Below are 27,495 nucleotides of genomic sequence, written 5' to 3' on the forward strand. Positions count from 1 at the left end.
TACGTGAAATAATGCATGTATATTTACAGAAACTAATATGTCGGAAATGGATATGCATTTGATTGCAAATAACACCCCCAGAGACCGCTACGAACGACAGCAGTCACGTATAAAGAACGAAAGAAGCAAGAGTTTTGACGAGCAATTTCTGACTGCTGAGCCAAATGCTCTCGAAAAAGGTAAACCAGAAATATCACCAGCAGCAAGGTACATATAAGTGCATATATCCCTTTGCATCTTGTCGTAGCCTGTGTTTACCTTTACAACAATTGCTGTCACCTGCAGCAAGGTACATATAAGTGCATATATCTCTTTGCATCTTGTCATTAGCTGTGTTTACCTTTACAACAATTGCTGTCACCTGCAGCAAGGTACATATAAGTGCATATATCTCTTTGCATCTTGTCATTAGCTGTGTTTACTTTTACAACAAGTGCTGTCACAAGTGCAAGGTACATATAAGTGCATATATATATATATATATATTATCCTATAACTTACCCAGAATATTAATGTCATAAACCCATATGATAATGTTAGTGCATTAACCCTGTTAATAATAGTACGGTATGCAAATGTGCAATGTCTCTAGGTAATGTGGATGAGTCATTTGCTTAAAAAGCAACAAGTACTGTGTACCTGAGTGTAACGTTTTGAAAGATTTAATTAAAATGCGTGACGTCTACCTAAGCAGTGCTAATCGTGATGGCGTCATATCATCGACAGTGGCGACTTTAATACTGTGATTTACTAAACAGGGGTTTCCCCAGGCCACTACGCCTTGATTTGAAGTGCTTTAGAAAAACAATTATCACAAGTACTAGTATGGCAGCCGACTACCTCTTGCAAACAACTTGTGTACCAGTATATCAAGCACACCTAATCACTATAATAGGTAAAATACTTCCTAAATACCTAACAATGGACCAGGCGTCTGCTCATAAATTGAATTAAAATGTTATTTTAGAAGTGCTATAGGGTAAATGGAATTCGCTACTCGTGTTTTTTAATATGTATACTCCCTCGACAAATACATATTAACATAGACTCTGTTGATATTTTATATATTAAAAAACACTCGTGACGAATCGCCCATCTCTCTCTCTCTCTCTCTCTCTCTCTCTCTCTCTCTCTCTCTCTCTATCTCTCTCTCTCTTTCTCTCTCTCTGTGTGTCTGTATGTCTCTCTCTCTCTCTCTCTCTCTCTCTCTCTCTCTCTCTCTCTCTCTCTCTCTCTCTCTCTCTCTCTCTCTCTCTCTCTCTCTCTCTCTCTCTCTCTGTCTCTGTCTCTGTCTCTGTCTATATGTATGTATGTATTTGTATGTATGTATTACTATATTACATTACATAACATTATATGCATACATGTATATAAATGTGTGTATGTGTATCTGAGGATTTATCTGATATTTCCCATCTGCTTATTTATCATCTAGGTCAGTATGTTCCAATTGGTGATCGCTATGGTGAAATAGGAGAAGGAATCGGTCTGTGTAGAGAAAGGGTGACATCACAGAGGAATACAGGTAAGCACTAAAATGGTTACTAAATGGCTGAACTTAGAATCATAATAAATAATTAGTAAATCTTTTTCTGTTTTTTAAATCGCCAAAAAACCCATCCTAATACAAATAAGGAACGAAATGGTTTATTTAACGACACACTCAACATATTTTATTTACGGTTATATGGCGTCGGACATACAAAGAACAACATTATAAAGGAAAGCCAACGTAGGGACAAACAACACACACCATTGATTATGTAATACATATAATATACTGGAAATATTATTGACAGTATGTCTTTTAAATAATAATAATTATTATTATATGAAATATTATATGCTGATCTGCCAAATGTTGAAGCAAAACGAAGAATAATCTAATAAAAACACCAACAATCTGTCTTCAAAAGGAAAATGGGGCATTACATGTTTTAACTGCATCATATAAAATGACCAAGATGTTTTGTAGACTATCTAGTGGCATCGGTAAACAAAACAAATTTAAACGTATAACATATGTAGTAGAATCAATTCTAGGGTTGGAACAAATAGCAACTCGACTTGTAGATTTCGACGTAGTTTATGTATAGTGCAGCGGTATGGTGAAAATGATAGAAACATTGTGCCTGTGATGATAAAAACATGATATTTGGCTTTAAGTAAGAACATTCTAAAATAGTTATTTTTAGTTATAGGGCCATTGCAGATCTGTCCTGTGGTTGCCATGGTGACCATTTTGAAAACAAAATAGACATGGTCACAAGGAAACCTAATGCAGGCTTATGCAGGTCAAAATAAATCCAAAGTGCAACATGACTGCTATGGTTTCCAGACTTTACGCAGTTTATCAGGTACAGGATGGCAACCTGGATGAATGTTTTTAGCTTGAGAATCAAACCTGGCCATTATCACCGTCACATATGGGAAACTAAAACTTGACACACAGCCTAACCTTGTGGACTGCTTACAGGGTATTGTTACTTCAGATTGCAATTTTGACGGTATGTCAACAAAAATAAATAAATAAATAAAATACGCCCTAGTTTCGGTAAATGTAGCCGTCAGTACACATGTCGGAATTAATCGCGTAAGCCAATTAAGAAAACGGTTTACAAAGGAAAGTAGAACAAAAGTACTGGTAATAAGAATGACACGTATTATCTATGAACTTGATATGTTGCCTGGCGAGTAGGCCCTAACTATCTTGAATAATTGGCTAGTGGGTTTTTTCATGCACTAGCCAGTTGGAGAGTAAATATAAAGCACTGCTTTGCGCCGTGATATATGACAGACACAAGAAACTTATCACTTTTAAAATACGTTTATTTGAATTAAAGATACTGCAATAAGTTTGAAAGTAATGAGAAAACATTCGCCAAAACACTCACTGTTTCCGGATTTAGTGAATTTCGTGCAGTCATACAAAATGTGAAAAACAGCATAATTTGAATTTGTTAAAAATGCTCGTGCATGATTGTGCCATACATACCAGTGTGGGTCAAAGCAAGGAAGCAGTATCAAAAGGAACATCAGAGAGATGCCGAGACTTACCCAAGCAGAAAGCAACAGAGCTATCGGTATGACCGATATGGGGGCCTCTCAACGGCAGATTGCAAGAACCTTGAACTGCAGTCAAGCCGCCATCAGCAACTTGTTGAGCCGTTATCAGCAGACAGGCCAGGCACAAGACCGTGCAAGATCGGGAAGACCAAGGGTCACAACGCCAGCTGAAGACCGCTACATCCAGACAATCCACCTGCGGAACCGATTCGTGACGGCGATGTCAACGGCGGCGACGGCACTGGGACACCCCATCAGCAGACAAACAGTCTTACGACGACTCCGCAGCGCTGGTATCAGAGCTTTCCGCCCCTTCCGTGGAATGGCCTTGACCCCTCTACATCGTCAACGCAGATTAGAATGGGCACGAACTTACGTCGGTGGCAGTGGCGTGATTGGGAAAGGATGCTGTTCACGGATGGAAGTCGCTTCAACATGATCCGAAATGATGGCCGAGTTCATGTTTATCGACGTAGGGGAGAGCGACTGGCGCCGAACTGCATCCAAGATGTGCACCCTTTTGGTGGAGGGGGCGTCATGGTATAGGGCGGTATTTGCGGTCAACGGACAACAAGGCTTCTCATCATCCGTGGAAATCTGACTGGTCAAAGATGCAGGGATGAAATGTTGCGATCTGTTGTAGTGCCATTCTTGTGTGAACAGCCTAGGGGAACCCTTTTGCAGCAGGACAATGCACGACGTCATACAGCCAGACTTGTTCAGGATAATCTCAACAACGTTAACGTCAACGTATTGCCTTGGCCATCATGTTCTCCAGACATGAAACCCATAGAGCATCTCTGGGATCATCTTGGTCGACAGCTGAGACAACGCGTACCTCCCTCAGCAAATCGACAGCAGCTTGAACAGGTTTTGTTCGATGTTTGACGCAGAATTCCTGCTGACGTCATCCGGCGACTGAGACATCCATGAGGAGGCGTGTTTTGGTGTGTATTGATGCAAGAGGTGGTCACACACGCTACTGAGGACAGGTCTTGTCCCATATTTGACCTTAGAAGCACCTTTTGAAGGGACTCTGATTGTGTAATTTTTAATTTGTATCCCATGTCTCTTTCGCTCGGCCTTATGGTAAGTGCACTATCGATATGGTGATGTGGGTTTTTTTGTAAATACATTGGGCAATGATTCCTTTCAGTAAAATAATCATCATATATATCACATCTGTCTTGTTTTTTTTCTTTATGGACCTACTGAACAAGGTGATAAGTTTCTTTTGTCTGTTAGTTTATATATACGAATCAAATGTAGATGTGTGTAGATGTGTGTGGTGTGTGGGTGTACTTTGTCAAATTGAATATAATGCAGTTACATTGCATATTGTAACTGGTAGCTAGACGTTTTAACTGTAATAATGCTGTCATCCTGTTTCATCTCTGTTGTAAGTATATTTAGTTTCTGTATGCTTTTTTCGCTGGCAACGTTTACCCAATAAAGATTGTGTTGTATTGTGTGTTGTATTCTGTGGCGTTTGTACGAGCGTAATTAACAGGGCTTTTTTAGTCACAGAAGAGATAATTCGACGAAATAAAAAGTTGTTGTGTGTTCCTAGCAACACTGTTTTTAACGTTTGAAGTTAGTATTGCAAAGAAACAATTGCACTGAAAACCAGCGAATAACCCTTCCATCCATCGAATAATTAAACCAAAAAGCAAACCATAATAAATTAGAAATGTGGATTCTGGTTTTAGAAGGGAATGGCATCAGACAAAACAAACTGCATTTACGTTTTGTCTATAGGGTAAACGCCCTCTAACTTCTGAAAACAGGTTAACAAATTCAGCACACACACACACACACACACACACACACACACACACATATACACACACACGCGCGCGTGCACACACACATATAAAGCAATGAGTTCTAGTCCTGTCGTTAAATAAAACAAACTTCAGCACACTATTAGCAGTTGGGACATTTTGGGCTGCTCTGGTACTTAATTTGGTTTTAGAATTGGGCCATCTTGGGAAGTTGGCACATTTTGGGCTTCAACACCTCTCGACCATGTAAGATTTCTGTAAAATGTATAGACACAAATAAAATTTAGTTATTAATGGTTATTTCTGTCCATGCTTAAATTGAGTAAATATAGGTATAACTGTCTGTATGTATGATGGAAAAAGTATTGTACGTTGCAAAACGTTTGTCTTTATCCATTTGATTTTCAAAAGCAATGACATGTTTAAATCAATCAACCTAACTTTACTAAACATATATCGTCTTTGTCAACGAGTTTAATATTTTAAACTGCTGAAATGTGCCGCTAAAATATGCATAGACACAACGTCAGTGAGCGAAATATCAGAATACTGTAATTCCCAGTTTACAATCAGACGCATTGGGATCAATGGTTCAATATACTTAAGGTCGGTTGCTATAGGTACTAGATTCCTATCCAGGAACCGATTTCCACCATGGGTCTTTTAATGGTTTATTGTGAAGGTAGTATACGAATAACACAAAACACCAGGGCCTAATTCCCAAATCTCTTAGGCTCTGCTAGAAAACAAACATTCTGTTTGCAAGTCTTTTAGCATTGCACAGCGAGATCACAAAGTTACGAGAGTTTAGCAAATGAGGCCCCAGGACTGTAGTATATCAAATGTCGTAGTATGCGCCATCATGTCTGTGAGGTAATGCAAATAGACGACCCATTGCTGCTAATGGGGAAAATGTAGCAGGTTTCCTATAAGATAAATATGTCAGAATTATCAAATGTTTAAAAACCAATAGCAATTAATGAATACATCAATGTGTACTAGTGATGTTGGTAAACAATGCGATCTTTAGCTTTAAGTGTATTTGAGGTGGCCTATGACAGTGTGTAAAGATGTACACAGTATCTCACTGAACAAGACGAGGGATATAGCTCAGGGGCCAATTTCACTAAACATCGTAAGTGTACGTCTGCGACTAGCAGTTGAACCGGGCATACGTTTAGACGTGTTTGGCATCTATTTCACACGGGGTATTACATCATTATGGAAGATGGAGGATTTTAATGACAAAGTAAACTAAAATATGTGTACTTGAAACTATTAAAACTATATTTGTTATACTATGATTGTAATACAAATTGTGATTTAGTCGTAGATTTACATTTACATGCAAAACTAGGCTTCCAATGATTTTTTTTTTAATTTGGCCCAGTTGTTCAATGCCCATCTGAGGAGCGATGGACCGTTTGTTTGCGTTCCATCCATTATAATATGTTCAGCCTGTTGGAAAGTGTCTATGGATTACGCTTACCGTCCACGGAAATAACTTCGACATTGCCGTAATAAAAATATGCTTGGCAAGTCATAAAAATAGCCAAATGTTTAACTGATTAAGTTTAATTAAGTCACTTGTTCGACACCACAAGACAGTTAAAACAAGCGCACATGTTATTTGAATATAAAGCTATATAACACGAATATTATAGGGAAACAGAATAATGTTGTTCAAGTGCAGGTCAGGTCAGGTCAGAGGGTTTAACGTGCACATTCAGAGCAAGCTGTTGTAGCGCACGTCTGTCCTGGGCACAGGTGCCGCCCTTGGCCGGCTCCTTCGTCCAGGACAGGAAAGAGGGGGGGGGGGGGGCGCCTGCACTAGAAGGTGCAAGGGAGCACCAGCAGTCCGGTCGAGGCCAGTAGCAGGCGGGGGTGGGTGTATGGGTGCTATGGGTGTTTGAATTTGGATGGAGCTGTCGAAAAGTTAGCCAAAGAGAATTGGTGCGCATTTTGGGTGAAGGAATTTGGCGCATTTTTGAACGGTCGATGGAAAGATAGAGTCAGGAGCTACGTATAGGTTTTGATATTAGTGAGTCGAGAGTAGCTCGTTAATTAGATCTAGTGATGCTGGGGTGTCTCCCTAGGTTTCCCGTAGTGTCCTTATAAAGGGTCTGGCCGCTTCTGGTCGTGGCATGACAACCCAGTTCTAGTTCTATCATTGATTTGTTTTATATTGGCAGGACAAACAGAATCAGAACGACACCCTTCATCAAGCACTTCTCGAACAGAAGAAGAAACGTGCAACAAATTTCGCAACGAGGTGGAGAAAGGTAAGTGTTGATATTTATGTTAATTATATATAATTAATAATAATAATAATAATGTGCATAATAATAATAATATATAATTAATAATATATATATATATATATATATATATATATATATATATATATATATATATAATTATATATATATAAAATTAATAATAACAAACATCAACATAATATTATGTTAGACATCTAAGTAATAGTTTAATGTGGCAACTCTATTTAGACGATTCATAAAATAAACCATAAATACAGTTAACAAATCAAAACCATGTCATATCTAGTTCCTGAGTTTGCTGCAATTTTAAAGATGTTGTCGACTAGCAGATATTTATAACAACTGTAATTACATATCAGATATATATTTCTATATAAAATATTAGTGGGTGTACATTAAACGTGTTTCCGATCGTTCGAGTATTTGTATTAGGTCATATTTAATTTTTATTTATTTATTTATTTATTTTTATTTTTAGACAAAATCCAGTTTGGGAATCATACAAATACTAAGACGACCCGAAACACATTCAATATATAGACAGTGATATTCTAAAATAGAAGATATATTTAATGTGTAATTTTAGATGTTAAAATGTTTTATTATTCAGAAACCTATTACAATGCAAGCAACTCTGGACAGTCCCTTTAACAACAGTGGTGTACTCGGGCAGTGATATCCTCGCTAACTAGCGCTTCTTTCCAGCCGTGTACACAGGTAGTCGCATCCTCGCTAACTAGCGCTTCTTTCCAGCCGTGCACACGGGCAGTCGCATCCTCGCTAACTAGCGCTTCTTTCCAGCCGTGTACACGGGTAGTCGCATCCTCGCTAACTAGCGCTTGTTTCCAGCCGTGTACACGGGTAGTCGCATCCTCGCTAACTTGCGCTTCTTTCCAGCCGTGTACACGGGTAGTCGCATCCTCGCTAACTTGCGCTTCTTTCCAGCCGTGTACTCGGGTAGTCGCATCCTCGCTAACTAGCGCTTCTTTCCAGCCGTGTACTCGGGTAGTCGCATCCTCGCTAACTAGCGCTTCTTTCCAGCCGTGTACTCGGGTAGTCAAATCCTCGCTAACTAGCGCTTCTTTCCAGCCGTGTACACAGGTAGTCGCATTCTCGCTAACTAGCGCTTCTTTCCAGCCGTGCACACGGGCAGTCGCATCCTCGCTAACTAGCGCTTGTTTCCAGCCGTGTACACGGGTAGTCGCATCCTCGCTAACTTGCGCTTCTTTACAGCCGTGTACTCGGGTAGTCATATCCTCGATAACTAGCGCTTCTTTACGAAAGCCTACAATTCTTTGTCTCAGTTGTGCATTAACCAGCGCTTCTAGATTATGGTAGCCCCACTCACATGACTAGTGATATTTAATGTTGGGCTAGTAAATAATTACTATTGCCATGCCCGACGGCTAGTGAATATACTTTGTCAAATGTTGCACATAAGTCTATTTTGTAAATATGAATATCCTCCCCCCACCCCTACACCCCAATGTTAGTGATTTTTAAGCTATACCTCTCTCTTTGTGTGACATATCTGATGAATACTTTTATTTAGCAAAATTGTATAAACTTAAAGGGACTTTCCTGATTTTGCTGCATTGTAAGATGTTTCTGACTAATAAAATATTTCTACGATTAAAATTGCATATTAAATATATTTTATGGTTTAGAATATCAGTGTCTGTATATTCAATGTGTTTCTGGTCATCTGTATTTGTAACAAGACCAAACTGGATTTACGCAGAAACAATTTTTAGGAAATAAAATGAAATTTAACCTAGAACAAATACGAGAACGATTCGAAACACGTCTAATATACACGTATGCAACATTAATGGGGGGAAAAAACGTTTGATTCAACAACATACGGTACAGAGTAACAATTATCTCTTTACTTTCCTATGTGTTTTGCAGTTGGGCCATCTTGGGAAGTTGGGAGATTTTGGGCTTCAGCACCTCCCGACCATATAAGATTACTGTAAAATGTATAGACGCAAACAAAATTTAGTTTAATGTTTATTTGTGTCCATGTTTAAATTGAGCAAATATATGTATAACTGTCGTGATATGCATGTATGATGGGAAAGGCCTAGTGCGCTGTAAAACGTTTGTCTAACTCATTTGGTTTTCAAAAGCAATGACATGTTTAAATGAATCAACCTAACTTCACTAAAGATATGTCGTCTTTGGCAATGAGTTGAACATTCTAAACTGCTGAAATATGTTGTTAAAATATGCATAGACACAACGTCTGCATAGCGTCGCAGCTGGGGCCGCAATATTTTGACTCCGCGGCCCCAGTATTTTGGCGTGGTGCTCGCGCGTCATTAACCATTTTTACGAGGGGGCCTCGCGGCCCCAATATCAGCTGCCTTCCGATGCACCTGGTCTGTGAGCGAAATATCAGAATACCCTAATTCCTAATTTACAAACAGACACACTGGGAACAATAGTTTAATAGATATAAGTTTGGTATCTATAGGTACTAGGTTCCTATCCAGGAACCGATTTCCACCTTGTGTGTTTTAATGGTTTATTGTGAAGGTAGTTTGTGCCGATATACGAATAACACAAAACACCAAGAGTGCAGTCTATCAAATGCCGTGGTATGTGCTATCATGTCTGTGAGGAAATGCAAATAGAAGACTCATTGCTGTTAACGGGGAAATGTAGAAGGTTTCCTCTAAGATAATATGTTAGAATTATCAAAGGTTTGAAAGCCAATAGCCAATAATGAATACATCAATGTGTGTGATAGTGATTTTGTTAAACAAAGCTAAATTTAGCTGTACATTTGTTTGAGGAAACCTGTTAAAGTGTGCAAAGACGTACACAGTATCTCATTAAAAAAGACAAGGGATATAGTTCAGGAGCCAACTTCACTAAACCTCGTAAGTTTAGTTTAAACACTATTTTATTCCATTTGCTCGTGGGATTGGTCGACAGGCTACAAGTCTATATTAGACAAACTGACAGGATGACAAAGTAATAATAATAGTAATAATAAAACATAATAGTAGATGAATAACATAAAAGTGAGGTACAGAAAAGAAAGGTACATACATAGAACTAATGCAGGTAGAGAAATGTAACAGTGCTAATTAGTTTCAAAACGTTTATTGCTTACAATAAAGTCATGAACTGATTTAAAAATGTCTACATTTTCTTGATTAGTTGAGTGTATATCACCAAATATTAAAATGTTATAGTTAACATGTAAATATTTCTGCAGATCGGTATTTCGGTGCACCCTGAATCGAGGGCAGTGACACAAGAAATGTTCGGCATCTTCCACATGATGCCCACAAACACATTTTGGATTATCCAAGATATGACGCTTAAATTTATGACCATTTAGGTTTCTGTTACCCATTCTAAGTCGACAGTGAAGTATCTGCTGACGTCTTTCACCATAATAAAAGTATGATGGAATAGGTTCAGTTACATTAATTGCATGTTTGAACATAGTTAGTGATTTACAGTTTTTGATGTTAGAAGACGTATTATTCCACAATTTAACTGCCGAAGGAAAGAACGAATTTGCAAAGAGCGTTGTACGACAAAAGGAAGTATTCAAGTGATCTGCATTATGTAAAGAGTATGAATTTGTTTCACAGATAAATGAAGAGCTAAACACGTAGGTAACAAATTATTTGACAGTTTAAACATCATGCATAATTTGTGTTGTTCACGCCTTTTTAAGAGTGGTGCGAAACCGGTTTCTTTATAAATAAGATCGTGTGAAGTTCCCCTAACAGCACCACAAATTGTTCTAAGAGCATCTAACTGAATATGTTCACGGTTTTGTGCTAACTGAAAGGAACAGTTATCCCAAATAATATCAGCATAATCAAATACTGGAAGAATAAATGACTTATATATTATTTCTAATGAATTTCTAGAAAGGCGATATTTAAAAGACCTGAGGCAGTTTATCATTTTACTTGTTAAGTTTACGTCTGCGACCAGCATCTATTTCACACGGACAATTACATCATTATCGACGATGAAGCATTTTAATAACAAACAAAAAAAGAAATATGTGTACTTAAAACTATATTTGTTGTACTATGATAGCAATAAGAATTGTGTTTTAGTCGTAGATTTACGTCTACGTGCAAAACTAGGCTTACGATGGTCTGTGAAATTGGGCCCAGTAGTCCAACATCCATTTGGGGTGCGATTAACTATTTGTTTGCGTCCCAACCATTATATAGTGTCCAGCCTGTTGGGAAGTGCCCCTGGATTAAGCTTACCGTACATGGAGATAACTTCGACATTGCTTTAATAAAACTATGCCTGGCAACTCATAACAATAGCCAACTATTTAACTGGTTAAGTTTGATTAAGTCACTTGTTCGACACCACAAGACAAGTGAAACGAGCACACACGCTATTTGAATACACAACTATATAACACGAATAGTATAGGGAAACAGAATAATGTTGTCAAAGTGTTATCATTGATTTGTTTTATATTATCAGAACAAATAAAAGAAAAACGACTCCCTTCATCGAGCCCTTTTCCAACAGGGATAGTTTTAGAAGAAGAAAAGTTCAACAAATTACGCAGCATGATTTGGAACGGTAAATGTTGATGTTTATATTAAAGGCATACTGTCACGGATTAAAGGACCATATTTCTCTAAAAATGGATAATAAATACAAATTACATTAACTGTTGGAAATTAATTCTAGCTATCGTATCACCTTAACTGAACCATGATGGAGTGAAATCCATGTCAACCCTCTCAGCAATTTTAGTTTTTGAATTATGGACTATTGCCATAATTCAATTATTTTTACAAAATATCTTAATAAATGGAGTATGGTGGTTATAAAGATGGTTGAATAAAGTACATTTAGGGACAAATCAAATTATTTTTGCTCAGGTAATACTTTGTTAGACCATTAAATAGGTCAGTGGTCTGTGACAATATGCCTTTAATTATATATAATTAATAATAATAATGTTTATATTATTTATATATAATTAATAATAATCAACATCAACATAATATTATGTTAGACCTCTCAATAAGTTTTAGTGTGGTAACTCTTTTTAGCTGGTTCATAAAATAAAGTATAAATACAGTTACCAAATCAAAACCACGTTATATCTAGTTTACAGTGGACTGTACACACCTGTCACAAAGCCAAGCCTCTCACATTAAAGGGACAGTCCTGAGTTGCTGCCATTTTAAAGGTGTTGTCGACTAACAGATACTGTTTTAACGACTGTAATTACATATCAGATATATATATCTTACTGTATAAACTATTAGTGGCTGTATATTAAACGTGTTTCTGATCGTGTTAGTATTTGTACTAGGTTAAATTTCATTTTATGTATTTATTATTATTATATATTTTTTTTTTTTTTTATTATTATCAAAAAGAAATTGTACGTACGAATTTTTTTGAAGGCAAAATCTAGTGTGGGCTTCTTACAAATATTAAGACGACCAGAAACACATTGAATATATAGACACTGATATTCTAAACAAGAAAATATATTTAATGCGTATTTTTAGACGGTAAAATATTTTATTAGTTGGAAACATCTTAAAATGCAGGAAACTCAGGACAGTCTCCTTAACAATAGCCGTGTGCACGGGCAGTCACATTCTCGCAAACCGGCACTTCTTTACGAAAGCCATCAGCTCATTGCCTCAGTTGTGCATTAACCAGTGCCTCTAGATTGTGGTAGCCCTACTCCCATGGCTAGTGATATTTAATGTCGGACTAGTAAATAACTACTATTGCCATGCCCGACGGTTAGTGAAAATGTTTTGTCAAATGTTGCAGTTAAGTCTATTTTGTAAATATGACTATCCTGCCTCCACCCCCCCCCCCCCCTCCCCCTCCCCCTCCCCCCCCCCCCCCCCCCCTCCACCCCCCAATGTTAGTGGGTTTTTTAAGCTATACCTCTGTCTTTTGGTGACATATCTTATTTTTACTATTATTTAGTAAAATTGTATTAACTTAAAGTAAAATAGGGCTAATGATTTTTAATTGAGATAATTAAATGTATAAAATCACTGATCCCATGGCTAGTTGATTTTATTACCAGAAACTCCGCATTAATCTTAATACTGATTACATAGTGTATTCAGTAAGGCTTTTTTGTTGTTGTTGTTGGGTTTGTTGTTGTTTTTGTTGTGGGTTTTTTGTTAGTTTTTTTGTTTGTTTGTTGTTTTGGGGCGGAGGGGGGGTTCTTGTTTTGTTTTGTTTGTTTGGGGTTTTTTTTTCTTTTTTGCTTGGTTTTTTTTTTTTTTTGGGGGGGGGGGATGTGACAAAATGACACATGACATAGAAATATCGGGTCATTGTGTGTACTTTGTAATAATAATAATAAAATTATTGAAGGATGCAATTTGAACGTGCACTTGACATAGCGGCTTCGATTATTGACACATTTATGGATGTGTGGTGACGTTTAATATTGTTTAAAGGGACTGTCTTGAGTTTTCTGCATTGTAAGATGTTTCCTACTAATAAAATCTTTTAACGTCTTAAAATACGCATTAAGTATATTTTCTCGTTTAGAATATCAGTGTCTGTATATTCAATGCATTTCTGGTCATCTGTATTTGTAAGAAGCCCAAACTGGATTTACGCAAAAACATGTTTTAGGAAATAAAATGAAATGTAACCTAGTACAAATACTATAACGACCAGAATCACTTTTAATAAACAGCCACTAATATTGTATGCAGAAAACATATTTGATATGTAATTACAGTCGTTAAAATGTCTCTGTCTCGAACTGAATTCTCGTAATCGGTGGGGGGACGCGATCCCCGTTTTGTAGGAAGTCTGTCTCGAACTGTCTTTTCGAAATAGGTGGCGGGAAAAGATCCCCGTTTTGTAGCACGTCTGTCTCGAACTGTCTTCTCGAAATAGGTGGGGGGACTCGATCCCCGTTTTGTAGGACGTCTGTCTCGAACTGAATCCTCGTAATCGGTGGGGGGACGCGATCCCCGTTTTGTAGGACGTCTGTCTCGAACTGTCTCCTCGTCATCGGTGGGGGGACTCGATCCCCGTTTTGTAGGACGTCTGTCTCGAACTGTCTCCTCATAATCGGTGGGGGGACTCGATCCCCGTTTTGTAGGACGTCTGTCTCGAACTGTCTCAACGTAATCTGTGGGGGGACGCGATCCCCGTTTTGTAGGACGTCTGTCTCGAACTGAATCCTCGTAATCGGTGGGGGGACGTGATCCCCGTTTTGTAGGACGTCTGTCTCGAACTGAATCCTCGTAATCGGTGGGGGGACGCGATCCCCGTTTTGTAGGAAGTCTGTCTCGAACTGTCTTCTCGAAATAGGTGGGGGGACTCGATCCCCGTTTTGTAGGACGTCTGTCTCGAACTGTCTCCTCGTAATCGGTGGGGGGACTCGACCCCCGCTTTCTAGGACGTCTGTCTCGAACTGTCTCCTCGAAATCGGTGGGGGGACTCGACCCCCGTTTTCTAAAACGTCTGTCTCGAACTGTCTCCTCGAAATCGGTGGGGGGACTCGACCCCCGTTTTCTAAAACGTCTGTCTCGAACTGTCTCCTCAAAATCGGTGGGGGGACTCGATCCTCGTTTTGTAGGACGTCTGTCACCCACATCTTACAAATTGCAGCAGAGTCAGGACTGTCCCTTTAAACCTAATAGACAGAGAAGAAATTTGTTTAACATGTTGATAGAAAACTGCCATTTGTGAGAATCTCTTTTGTGTTTCATGTAGATCGATCCTCTAATGAATGTAGTCAACCTAGTGCAGTTTAACCTAGCCCTTGTATAACTAACAACATAAACCACTCAGATATAGTCACACTAGTGCAGGTTAACCTATCCCTTGTATAACGTACAACATAAACCACTCAAAGTGGTATCATTGCACATGTATGCAACATCAATGGGGAAAGAACTTTTGATTCAACAACGTACAGTACTGATGTGTCAATTTTCTTGTTTCTTTTTTGTGTGTTTTGCAGAAAACTATAATTTTCTAACTTCATCAGTTTCTTATGTGAACGGATTCGTAAATAACCTACAGTCTTGCCTTGTAGAGATGAAAACAGGCGAAGCCCTGGTGTTCATCACTAGGTGTTTAAAAACATGTCTGAATTTAAAATTTCCAGAGCATGAGCCAGAAACCCTTAAGTTTGATATCTTCATATTAACAACAACTTACCCTGGCATTGTCCTCTCTGTGGGGGAGTCATCCAGTTTGATGGATGTAACATATCCTGGAGAATATATCGAGGCTGTGGCTAGAGAATTGGCACACCAAATGAAATATTTCACAAAGGAATATTTCAACTTACTACCGATATCGATGACTGTTGACGATCTGTCCAAGGAGAATCTGAAGGAGAATCTGAAGAAGAAGACTGAGGAGATGAAAACACATCAACTATTGTATTACCCTCTTCACAGACTGGAAATGGATGCAGCGAAATACAGCTCAATGGTGGATGCTTTTGTGGCGATAGACATGAAAAGTCGTAAGTATAAATACATGTATAATGTCCTATAATGCGCCAACATTAAAGCATGCATCTTACAAAATTGGTTTCAATAGTTGTCATTACTCGCCATATGGTTTGAAATCTGAATAATTATTAATACCATCGAAGGAGGTGGGCACCTGCCATGAGTATTGCAAATACAGTTGTCAAGTCCGTCACTATTTACAAGAGTTTCACCTAAGAGAAGAAAGTGTATGCACACGTTCAAACTAAGGAATAAGTTTTATCAGTGACGTGTCACATTTAGTAGATATATAGCCTCTAAATAACTACCATAGAACTGTTAGAATGCATTCAGGACCTGATGAATTGTTGTATTTATAAAGTAAATACGAACAGAAATCTTTAAAACAAATGGAGACCTATATAACTGTTAAACGTCATTTATGAATTAGTATATACTTGCAATACATTGTAATAACTACTCCAATAGCAGTTGCAGTGGCAATGCACTCACAACCAGTATTGCAATCAATCACGGCTTCTATAATGTTTATAAAATCCACTAGCCATGGGATCAGTCATGATGAAAAATTCACTAGCCCAACTTTACTTTAATTTAGTACAATTTTACTAATTAATAGTAATAATAGGATATGTCACCTAAAGGGGGAGATAGAGCTTAAATACACTAACATTGAATGGTGGTGGAGCAGGATATTCATATTTACATAATATACTTAACAACGTTTTGACTCTGTTTTGGACAGAATTCCCAGTCCAGTTGTGGATGAGACCAAATGTTTGGGAGTTATATTTGATATGAAGCTATTTTTTGTACCCTATTTAAAATATCTTAAAAAGAAGGGTTTAAAGGCCCTCAATATTTTAAAAGTTAATGACAAGACTGAATAGGGAGCAGATCGAAAGATTATGCTTTGACTCTATCGATCATTAGTTAGGTCGAAACTTGATTATTGGTGCACATACATCGTACATCGTACTTGCAGATGATATATCCTATACACAACCTGGGACTTCTCCTGTGGAAAACTTGTAAGTTGATGCATGCAAACTCCTAGATGTACAAAGCTTGCTTTGTTGTACTCTACCAAGATTAAATCATTGCCAAAACATCCTGCACATAATGCGGGTTTTGATAATAAATATTTGAAATTGTTTGATGTGAGGCCGAATGCCATTTGTACATTTGGTCTTCACATTAACCAGTTTTTTTGTCAGTTTCTAACATTGATTTAACAGACATTTTGGAAACACGTCGATCCATCTGGACAAGGTAGTCATTGTGGTAACGTTCTCCACGCCTACACCACACATGCAACCGACCATCAGCATTACTTTAATGGAAACGGGATTCGTCAGAGAATAGCACATTATGCCAACGTTGTAATCTCCAATGACGATACCTTCCTGCCAAAAGTCGGCGCTCATTTCGATGTCGATCAGTCAGGATAGGTCCAACATATGGTCGTCGAGCACGCAGCCCAGCAGAGCGAAGACGGCGACGCACAGTGTCTGTGTTCATTACCCCTCGTCGACCTTGAACAGTTGGTGCAGTTCTGGCAGCTGGCTGCGTTCGATCATGAATAAAGAGGCGAACAATATGGCGATATTGTCGTGGTGTTGTAACACGTCGTTGACCTGGACGTGGACGGCTATTGGTTGTTCCTGTCTGCTGCTATCTGTTGTGGTGTCTAGTTTTGTGTTTGCTATTCATGCTATTCGTGCAATATGTTGTGTTTTGGTGTTGTGTTTCATGGTGGGTTCAGGCAATCGTTTTTGTAATGTATTCGTCGTCATGCATGGTCTATAAGGTAGCTCGGTGCTTATTCATTGATATGTTTAATGCTGATATACGCCCCATTAACATTTGTTATCATCAATTGGTGGTGCATGGTAATGCTGTTCAATGTGTGTGTGTGTGTGTGTGTGTGTGTGTGTGTGTGTGTGTTTTATTGTGACACACAAAATACAAAGATAATAACATTTAATTTTTCTAGTAAATGAAGTTATCAAAGTAACAACGATATACTTATTTGCCAATTAAATTGTTTTATTGACTCTTAGTTATTGTAATAAATGCGTATTCAGAGGCTTGAAATAACAAATTATTAGGGTTTGTGTGCTGTCAACTGTGACGTTACATCATATTGTTATAAGTGACGTCATATTGAGGTATGACGTAAATTAGTTATTTAAAGTTTGAAACGTAAAACATTTCAAGTGTTGGCCGAGTATTTACAAACAAATGAAACCCTCCCACCCTATAACCCTCTATGAATTAATGAATTAATGAATGTTTAACGACACCCCAGCACGAAAAAATGCATCGGCTAATGGGTGTCAATCTATGGTAATGCAAACAAATAAAGTGATGATCAACATCAATATAAGAATTCAATATTTAAATAAAAACAGTGTAACGAACTGTGCAAAAATACAAATATCACAGATAGATACTGACGTTTACTCAAAATTTATTTGTGCTGTATTGGCCATTTTCAAAGAGAATGCTACACTCCTGCACCACGGTGAGGTTACAGCACGCGTAGGGGCTATAACCCTCTATGTTTAAATTGTTTGCTGTTTTGCTGCTGGTGTGTTATTTAATAATTTCAGATTGGATATTCTAGTGTACTGTATGAAGACTGTTCAAATCAAAATCGTCACGGCTAAATGTGTGATCACTCGCATGATTAAATCTAGACAATACTAAAAGTTGCGGACAAAAGATCATTTTTAATAATGACATTTTTCTGCGGTACACAGTAAATGAAGGAAATATGTTTGTTAGGTTCGTACTCGTTTAAGAGTTGACATGAATATTTATGAGCAAAATCAGGCTGCACGTGCGATATGTGTCTGTAAGGAGAAGCACGTGTGTGCATTGTTCATTCTAGCTTGCGTCTGAACCAGTAACAGCCAAATATTCATGATTTAACTATTTACATAAATATATTTTTTCCAAAGGTTTTCCAGTCTTTTTCTCACCGAGTTTTTTCTCTGGTTTTTTAACCTGGAAGTAAACTTGTTATATGAAAATAGATTGCGTTTATTAGGAGTGGCATGTTGATGGAATTTATGAAGATTTGTTTATTTATGATGTATAAAAAAAGAAAAGAAAAAAGAAGCCAGTTCCATGTAGTTTCTCGGTCAGCCTACAAGGCATTTTGCAGTGTTGTTTTATATAAGAGTATGAGAGTGTTTAATCATATTTGTACCACGCTTTGGTGTCGGTCCCTTTGATTTTACCCGTGGTGTATCCCATAGTTAGACCACGGGCGTGTCTGACCTACATTTTAGCGATTGTTGAATGGCTGAAGAAAGTTACGCCTACAGGTCACATATAGTTCAGCAGGAAGTAAATTAGAACATTGTTTTAAAAAGTAACACTTTCACTAACATTACTAATAAAGCTACAATATAAATCTGTAATGGGGCGTGGTACAAGCTAGTTACATCATCATTTTCCGAGAGATTTGTCTAGATAGACCACGGTTATTGCGGCCGTTGAGTGACGGGTTAATAGATCTCGGGCTACGCCCTCGAACATTACACTCGTCACTCAACGGCCGCAAAAACCGTGGTCTAACTAGAAAAATCTCTGGGAAAAAGATGATGTAACTATAACTTACTATATAACGAACCGGCAGTTTCTCGCTCATCAACAGTACCGTTTATTTATTTGGATTTTATTTGAATTGTTTTTTGCAATATTTTCATTGATTATTTATTTGTATATTTTCGACATGTGTATATCTCGTTCCAGTGCTCAGTTGATCTATTTATCTATTTTTATTCATTTATTTATATTTGGGTTGCCCAATTACCCTATTTTCGGGTGGTAACCTAAAGGTAGGGTCAGCTCAAACAAGAGCCTTATGTGTTGGAAAGATACATACCCGGACCACCAACACATACTGACACTTTAGCAAATGAAAAACGCGTAATTTTAGAGTTAATAAAAACCATGATTATTCCTGCTAACTGGGGGCAGCCATTTTCTTTCGTTTTTTGTGACGTCCGGAGGGATAGCTTGGGGCGAAGTGACGTCAGCTCCTGACCATCTCCTGTATGTACAGTGTAAACAAAAGCAGTAATTTTCGACATGGCGCTTCTCTTTGATCAACGGGACTTGTAAAACAGCATAAATGACGTAATAATATAATAAACTATATAACTAAATATATTTCAAGTTGCATTAACGGAACAAAATGGGGTTATAATATTTTTCTCTGTTAAATAATCCAAAGGAAAAATGTACACTATTAGGCCTATTGATATGCTAAGTTGGAGCAAAAACGACAACCCACGATACCCAAGTGATAATTTTCTTTTCTTTGGGACTACGTAATTGGTCAATTCTGTGGTTTTAGATGGAAAAGTCTACTTAATCAATAGTTTTACAGAACTATTTACAGTAATAAACAATGTCCATTACAATTTTAGGGGCGACAGGTAATATTCTACAATACCGGTATGTATTTGTGTGTCTAGACAGCGTCAATTAATTGGGTCGTCTGGTTGCCAATCAAATACACACCTGCCAATCAGGAATCACAGGTAGAAGCAACTAACAGCATAGACCATTTCACTAAGTAAACACTCCGTGTATCATTTCAGTAAGTAGGTTAATGCATGGGAAACATTGTTAATTGTTTCGACTTGTTGTGTAGACACTTTGACAATGGTATTTTATTTTGTATTGAAAAAAATATATATATATAGTGCTGGATATACTTATTGCTGGCTTACTGGGATGTGTATTATTACAGAACATTGCAATGTATGACTATTTATCATTCCGCAAAGACCAGGTAGATTGTGTTTCTCTAGTTCTAAGGCTCATTCCTGACGTTACGCGTTAAGTATTACGTAACAACCAGCTCGCCAGAGGGCGTACTCACGGAGATGGTACAAAATGGCTGTGCCCGTTATATATAATAGCCGTCACATTTAACCGTTTTATTAATTAACTATACGATTATACGTGTTGATATTAAACAATAATGTGCATTATATATCTTGAATATGCATACCAGGCCAAATGCCTTAACTGTCCTCTCCTTTAAATTAAGCCGTGGCCAATTCAGCCAATAAACAAATAAACACAGTATTTCGAATTGTTATCTGTGATAATTGATGATACGTTTTTATTACCGTGTATGAAACGTTATAACATGGAAAGAGAAATGTCAGAAGGTATGGAAACGAGCAATTGTCCATGAAAAGGGCGCATTTGCCATATACAAATGAGCCACATCACTAGAGGGGTCCAGAGCGAAGTTCACACAGTCGGTAGCGAGTGTGTCCACCTTGACAATTATACAGGTCTGTCACCGTCAATCCACGGTCGATCGATAATCAGCAGTTTTAATACCTCGCGGCGCGCGTTGTTGTCTTTCTTTATACAGGCCTGGCACCGTCAATCCACGGTCGATCGATAATCAGCAGTTTTAATACCTCGCGGCGCGCGTTGTTGTCTTTCTTTATACAGGCCTGGCACCGTCAATCCACGGTCGATCGATAATCAGCAGTTTTAATACCTCGCGGCGCGCGTTGTTGTGTTTCTTTATACAGGCCTGGCACCGTCAATCCACGGTCGATCGATAATCAGCAGTTTTAATACCTCGCGGCGCGCGTTGTTGTGTTTCTTTATACAGGCCTGGCACCGTCAATCCACGGTCGATCGATAATCAGCAGTTTTAATACCTCGCGGCGCGCGTTGTTGTGTTTCTTTATACAGGCCTGGCACCGTCAATCCACGGTCGATCGATAATCAGCAGTTTTAATACCTCGCGGCGTGCGTTGTTGTCTTTCTTTATACAGGCCTGGCACCGTCAATCCACGGTCGATCGATAATCAGCAGTTTTAATATTTAGCGGCGCGCGTTGTTGTGTTTCTTTATACAGGCCTGGCACCGTCAATCCACGGTCGATCGATAATCAGCAGTTTTAATACCTCGCGGCGCGCGTTGTTGTGTTTCTTTATACAGGCCTGGCACCGTCAATCCACGGTCGATCGATAATCAGCAGTTTTAATACCTCGCGGCGCGCGTTGTTGTGTTTCTTTATACAGGCCTGGCACCGTCAATCCACGGTCGATCGATAATCAGCAGTTTTAATACCTCGCGGCGCGCGTTGTTGTGTTTCTTTATACAGGCCTGGCACCGTCAATCCACGGTCGATCGATAATCAGCAGTTTTAATACCTCGCGGCACGCGTTGTTGTGTTTCTTTATACAGGCCTGGCACCGTCAATCCACGGTCGATCGATAATCAGCAGTTTTAATACCTCGCGGCGTGCGTTGTTGTCTTTCTTTATACAGGCCTGGCACCGTCAATCCACGGTCGATCGATAATCAGCAGTTTTAATATTTAGCGGCGCGCGTTGTTGTGTTTCTTTATACAGGCCTGGCACCGTCAATCCACGGTCGATCGATAATCAGCAGTTTTAATACCTCGCGGCGCGCGTTGTTGTGTTTCTTTATACAGGCCTGGCACCGTCAATCCACGGTCGATCGATAATCAGCAGTTTTAATACCTCGCGGCGCGCGTTGTTGTGTTTCTTTATACAGGCCTGGCACCGTCAATCCACGGTCGATCGATAATCAGCAGTTTTAATACCTCGCGGCGTGCGTTGTTGTCTTTCTTTATACAGGCCTGGCACCGTCAATCCACGGTCGATCGATAATCAGCAGTTTTAATATTTAGCGGCGCGCGTTGTTGTGTTTCTTTATACAGGCCTGGCACCGTCAATCCACGGTCGATCGATAATCAGCAGTTTTAATACCTCGCGGCGCGCGTTGTTGTGTTTCTTTATACAGGCCTGGCACCGTCAATCCACGGTCGATCGATAATCAGCAGTTTTAATACCTCGCGGCGCGCGTTGTTGTGTTTCTTTATACAGGCCTGGCACCGTCAATCCACGGTCGATCGATAATCAGCAGTTTTAATACCTCGCGGCGCGCGTTGTTGTGTTTTCTTTATACAGGCCTGGCACCGTCAATCCACGGTCGATCGATAATCAGCAGTTTTAATACCTCGCGGCACGCGTTGTTGTGTTTCTTTATACAGGCCTGGCACCGTCAATCCACGGTCGATCGATAATCAGCAGTTTTAATACCTCGCGGCGTGCGTTGTTGTCTTTCTTTATACAGGCCTGGCACCGTCAATCCACGGTCGATCGATAATCAGCAGTTTTAATATTTAGCGGCGCGCGTTGTTGTGTTTCTTTATACAGGCCTGGCACCGTCAATCCACGGTCGATCGATAATCAGCAGTTTTAATACATTGCGGGTTTTTTAGCTCTTAATTTTTTTAAAAATAAACTTATTTATTTAATTATTTTTGGTAACCTTTACGGGCTAATTATTTCTGTCCGACACCTCAATATTTATTTGATTGGTTGTGCAGAAGTATTTTTAATTATATGTTTTATGTGGCTTATGTTGTTGTATGTAAGGGTGTGTAAGTGTATTGCTCGGTAAACTGGGGGAGAGGGGGCTTACCTGGCAGTAATCCCTTCCCGCTTCCGGTATATTGCAGGTTATAAATATTTTTATTTTTATTTTGGTCTTGTGTTGGATTGTTTAAATTTAATAGGTTTACAGCGTGCTCTCTCTCTCTCTCTCTCTCTCTCTCTCTCTCTCTCTCTCTCTCTCTCTCTCTCTCTCTCTCTCTCTCTCTCTCTCTCTCTCTCTCTCTCATTTCTTTTATTATTTATGTATGTTTTTGTCTATATTTTAACTATTATTTTATAGTTTTAATAAAAGCAACATTATATAATTTAGCAGGTGTCTGGTCTGTGCCTTTGGTTGTATTCTGGTTAATATTGCCCCGATTACTGCCTTATGTTTTATAGATTAAAGTAGTGGCAGCATCTTCATGGATGATTTAATCTTGTATGTTTTAGGGGTCAACCGAGGCGTCACCTCTGCTTCGCCGTGGATCGTCCGGAAGCGTTTCCCTCCCCACGGTGGTTTTCGAGGCAAATAACTTTCCTGTTACTCCTTTGCCTCTCATTAAATTCACCAGCGTCGGATGTTTTAGTGTCACTCCACTAGTGACACCAACGTTGGGACATTCCTTTAATTAGTGGTGTCACTCTCCTAGTGACTCAAAGCTTGGAAGTTCTTTTAACTTCCCTTCGCACAACAACATTGCCAAGATTGGACTGAATTGCGGTTGGACACGGTGTGCGTGTGGGGGGGGGGGGGGGGGATGTCGGAAGATAGGAGCTTTTTGGGCCCATAGTGCGTAAGCGGTTTTGCCTTATGGACAGAGTAGGATCACACACACACACACAGACACACACACACACACACACACACACACACACACGACTCTAATTTGGTCACAGCAACGTTCCAGATAGGATTGGCAATTCTTCTCCTCACCTTAATTAATCGACATTCTTGTGGGGCCTGGACCAGCCGTTCCTCTTAACCTTCTTGGGGCCTACATTTAATTGAATAGTGTTTAAAAATAAATTGATTAAGTAAATATTTAGACCAGCCAATCAAAAATAGGGCCACTTTTATATTTTATATTTTAATTAAACTTAGTTTAATATTAATTTTATTTCCTTTAAGGGCGCACTCAAAATGTATAAACTCCAAACTCCCCTAATTAATAAAATAAATTTCTAAATTATCCATAGTATGTAGGAATTCCCTGTCCTGAGTCAGACCCCCGATCCTATCGGAGGTCGGGCTCGGAATAGGCGTGTTCGAAAGCCCAGTGCTATACTTACTGAAATACCGGTATAGATCAATTAACTAAGAAAACACTCCGTTTATCATTTCAGTACGTAGGTTCTTGCATGGACAAAACATGATACAGTTATTTCCACACTTTGACAATGGTGGATTATTTTGTATTGTAAAATAATATATACTTACGTCCAGGGAGTTGTGTAAATTTGTTTGTTTTTTGCTCAAGTCAGTAAAATGTATTTATTTTTATTCTTTAGGCTATCCAGAATTAGAAATGCATTGGTAGCAATTTTTCGGTCATTTGATGATGATAGCCATCTTGAAATTCAAAATGGCCATCATTTTAGGGTATTTTACATATATCTTTGCTCGCAGTTAAAATAAAAACACACTTTTTGTATCTATTTACATTTTTGAGGCAATGAACTCGCTGATAACATTTTGTTTAGTCATTTGAACATGACCGCCATCTTGAAATTCAAAATGGCTGTCATTTAAATAGCTTTATGTATAATCTTTACTCTCAATTGACCCACAACAACAATTTAGGTATCTCTTTACATTTATGAGCTCGGTGAATGAATTTGTACAAAAAGAAAATTGTTGTCTGACCTAGGCTGCTATCTTGAACTTCAAAATGGCCACAATTTTAATATATTTTTCCATATCTCAACTCCCGGTTAACATAGAAACACAATATCTTTTGTTTATGTACATTTATGTAGTCATAAAGTTATTGGTGACATTTTTATAGTCATGGCTGTCCAACAACTTTCTTAACTGTGTGCTGTGACCTGGACGTTTCTCAAGTAATTTTAATATTGGACAAAACAGAATATTTATTTTTACATTTAGTAGTAATTATTTGCATATTTGCTTGTATTCTGTAATGTCTGGAACTATGCCATTTATTATAGTTATTGTTTAATGAAATTATTAGTAGTGATGTTTGTAGTGTCAAGCACTATAGATAAACACGAAATTGCGTTACTATTGTTATTAGTGATCGTTTGGATGCATAATGTAAGCTACGTTTAGTTGTATTTCATAATATGTTTATAGTGTATAAAAATATGTTTGTAAATAGTTGCCATAATTTATTTATGGGATTAAAAGAATCCTTCATATGTGTCCATGTGGGACAGGGCTATCCCACCCGAGGGTACATAATTTGTTGTCAGGGACGAGGCTTGCCAAGTCCCTGACATCGTACACTTTTCACCCCCTCAAAATTTTCTAAATTATGTACAGTTTAGATTTTGGCGCGAAGGTTGCATTAATAATTGTTAGTTAATGTTTTTAAATTCACAATAATGACTCAATTGTAGATCAGACCAGCAAAGATTGCGCTGAGTTAATGGGATTGACTAGATGTGACGCTGACATTTTATACATAGGGCCGTAAAAATGTAGCATGTCGACGACATCGTTTTGGCTTTGTATACAGTGGGTCCAAATATAACGGACTATCTTATCGCAATTTCCATTCATGGTATTTCGTAATGGTACACTTTTAAATTACACTATTTTGTACAAACACGGTTAGATACGTTAATAGTCTGAACAAAACATTTTCAAAAGCAGTTTTGCACTGAAATGTTTTCTAGCGTTCCGGAAAAGGACGCGTCATGCACCCAGTGTATCTTATTGCAGGGAGATACAAAGTGACGTCATTCCAATATCGACGTCATTCAAATAAAAAAATTTACGCCGCCGGTCTGCGCTAGTTATATTACACTAGTTAGATATTGAGTAATTGTTATGACATGAGTACTATCTTACACTGGTGTGTAATAAATTAGTATATTACGATCGTTAAATGTGTTAATTTAATGTTTGAAGTCCGTGTTGTGATCTTGCGGTCTTCGACTTTATTTAATTCCCAAAATCCTGGGCATATAAAAGCTATCACACAACGTTGATATTAATATTATTGATGTAAATATTTCCGCGATTGCAAAATGTGTGTCCTTACACACTGAAAACATCGTATGGGCTCGTAAATAAACCGGGGATAAATTTCCGTTTGATCGACTGTTTTAACATGGCTGTCGGGATTGACCTTGCCCTTCAGTACTTTATTTTGTTGGGTGCCCAGCCATGTTGGCATCAGGGGTAATGAAAAGGCTGATTCAGCTGCCAAGTCTGCTTTGGATTTGCCTCATGCCCTATACTGATTTTAAACATAGTATCAACCAATTTATGTTTTCAACTTGGTAACATGATTGAGAGCACTGCCAGTGTACTCTGACGGAGCGCCACATTTTGGTGGAGTGTAAGCATCAGACACAAACTAGAAAATATGAATTTGGAAAAAGTAATGCGATGCAATCCTTTCGATTCCATCCAGAACTTTTACTATACTTTTTACGTCATACTGATTTTTTATTCTAAATTACCTATCTGTGATATATTTGTATTTTTACACAGTTCATTACATTGTTTTCACTTAACTTTTGAATTTTCCCTTTTGATTCCGTCCAGAACTGTTGCAACATTTTTTACGTGATATTGACTTTTATTCTGAATTTTAATATTACCTATCTGTGATATTTGTATTTTTACACAGTTCTTTGCACTGTGTTTTTAATTAATTGTTGAATTTTTATATTGATGTTTACCATCACTAAGTTTTGCCTTTTCGTAGTATGACACCAAATAGCCCATGCATTTGTTTTGTACTGGGGTGTTGTTAAACATTCATTCATTCATTCATTCATTGCCATTGCCATTCAGTAAAGTTTATGTTTCCTCCAAAACTTGTACGACCGATTAGCTATTTTCTTAGTTAAACGTATCCTAATACTGCGTGTACATTGTGGCAAATCATTTTATTAATTAAAGTCGCGAAAATTAATTCTAATTTTGGTTAATCTACAAAACTGTAACACACTTAGATCACGTTTTTATAAAATAGAGTGAAAAAGCAGGTTTTATATCGATAAATACCATGGGAATCCCCGTGACCCAATTAATTGAAATAATTTTGAAAGTTAGATTTCTGAGCACAGCAATGCTAAGTCACGTCAAATTTCCCATACTGCACACAGACGTGGGTGCGTTCCTTTCACATCTACTAGGCATGTTCCAACTGTTCTGTCCTGGACAGCGAAAGGAATGAGTTTGGAACAGGAAGTTACTTTACCAACATGGGTGCTTCTGTTGAGGAAGTGAC

General features: G+C 38.3%; 1 protein-coding gene across 1 annotated transcript; it reads left to right on the forward strand.

The window, feature by feature from the left end:
* The first annotated feature begins 3,511 nt into the window (after positions 1 to 3,511).
* LOC121386610 lies at positions 3,512 to 27,495 on the forward strand. The gene is made up of 5 exons (XM_041517567.1): positions 3,512 to 3,641; positions 7,043 to 7,132; positions 11,612 to 11,713; positions 15,108 to 15,620; positions 23,519 to 27,495. Exons 1-5 carry the CDS (start codon positions 3,512 to 3,514, stop codon positions 23,599 to 23,601), a joined length of 918 nt encoding a protein of 305 aa, XP_041373501.1. The 3' UTR covers positions 23,602 to 27,495.

Source organism: Gigantopelta aegis, chromosome 12 (assembly GCF_016097555.1).
Source record: "Gigantopelta aegis isolate Gae_Host chromosome 12, Gae_host_genome, whole genome shotgun sequence".
NCBI classification, from domain to species: Eukaryota; Metazoa; Mollusca; class Gastropoda; order Neomphalida; family Peltospiridae; genus Gigantopelta; species Gigantopelta aegis.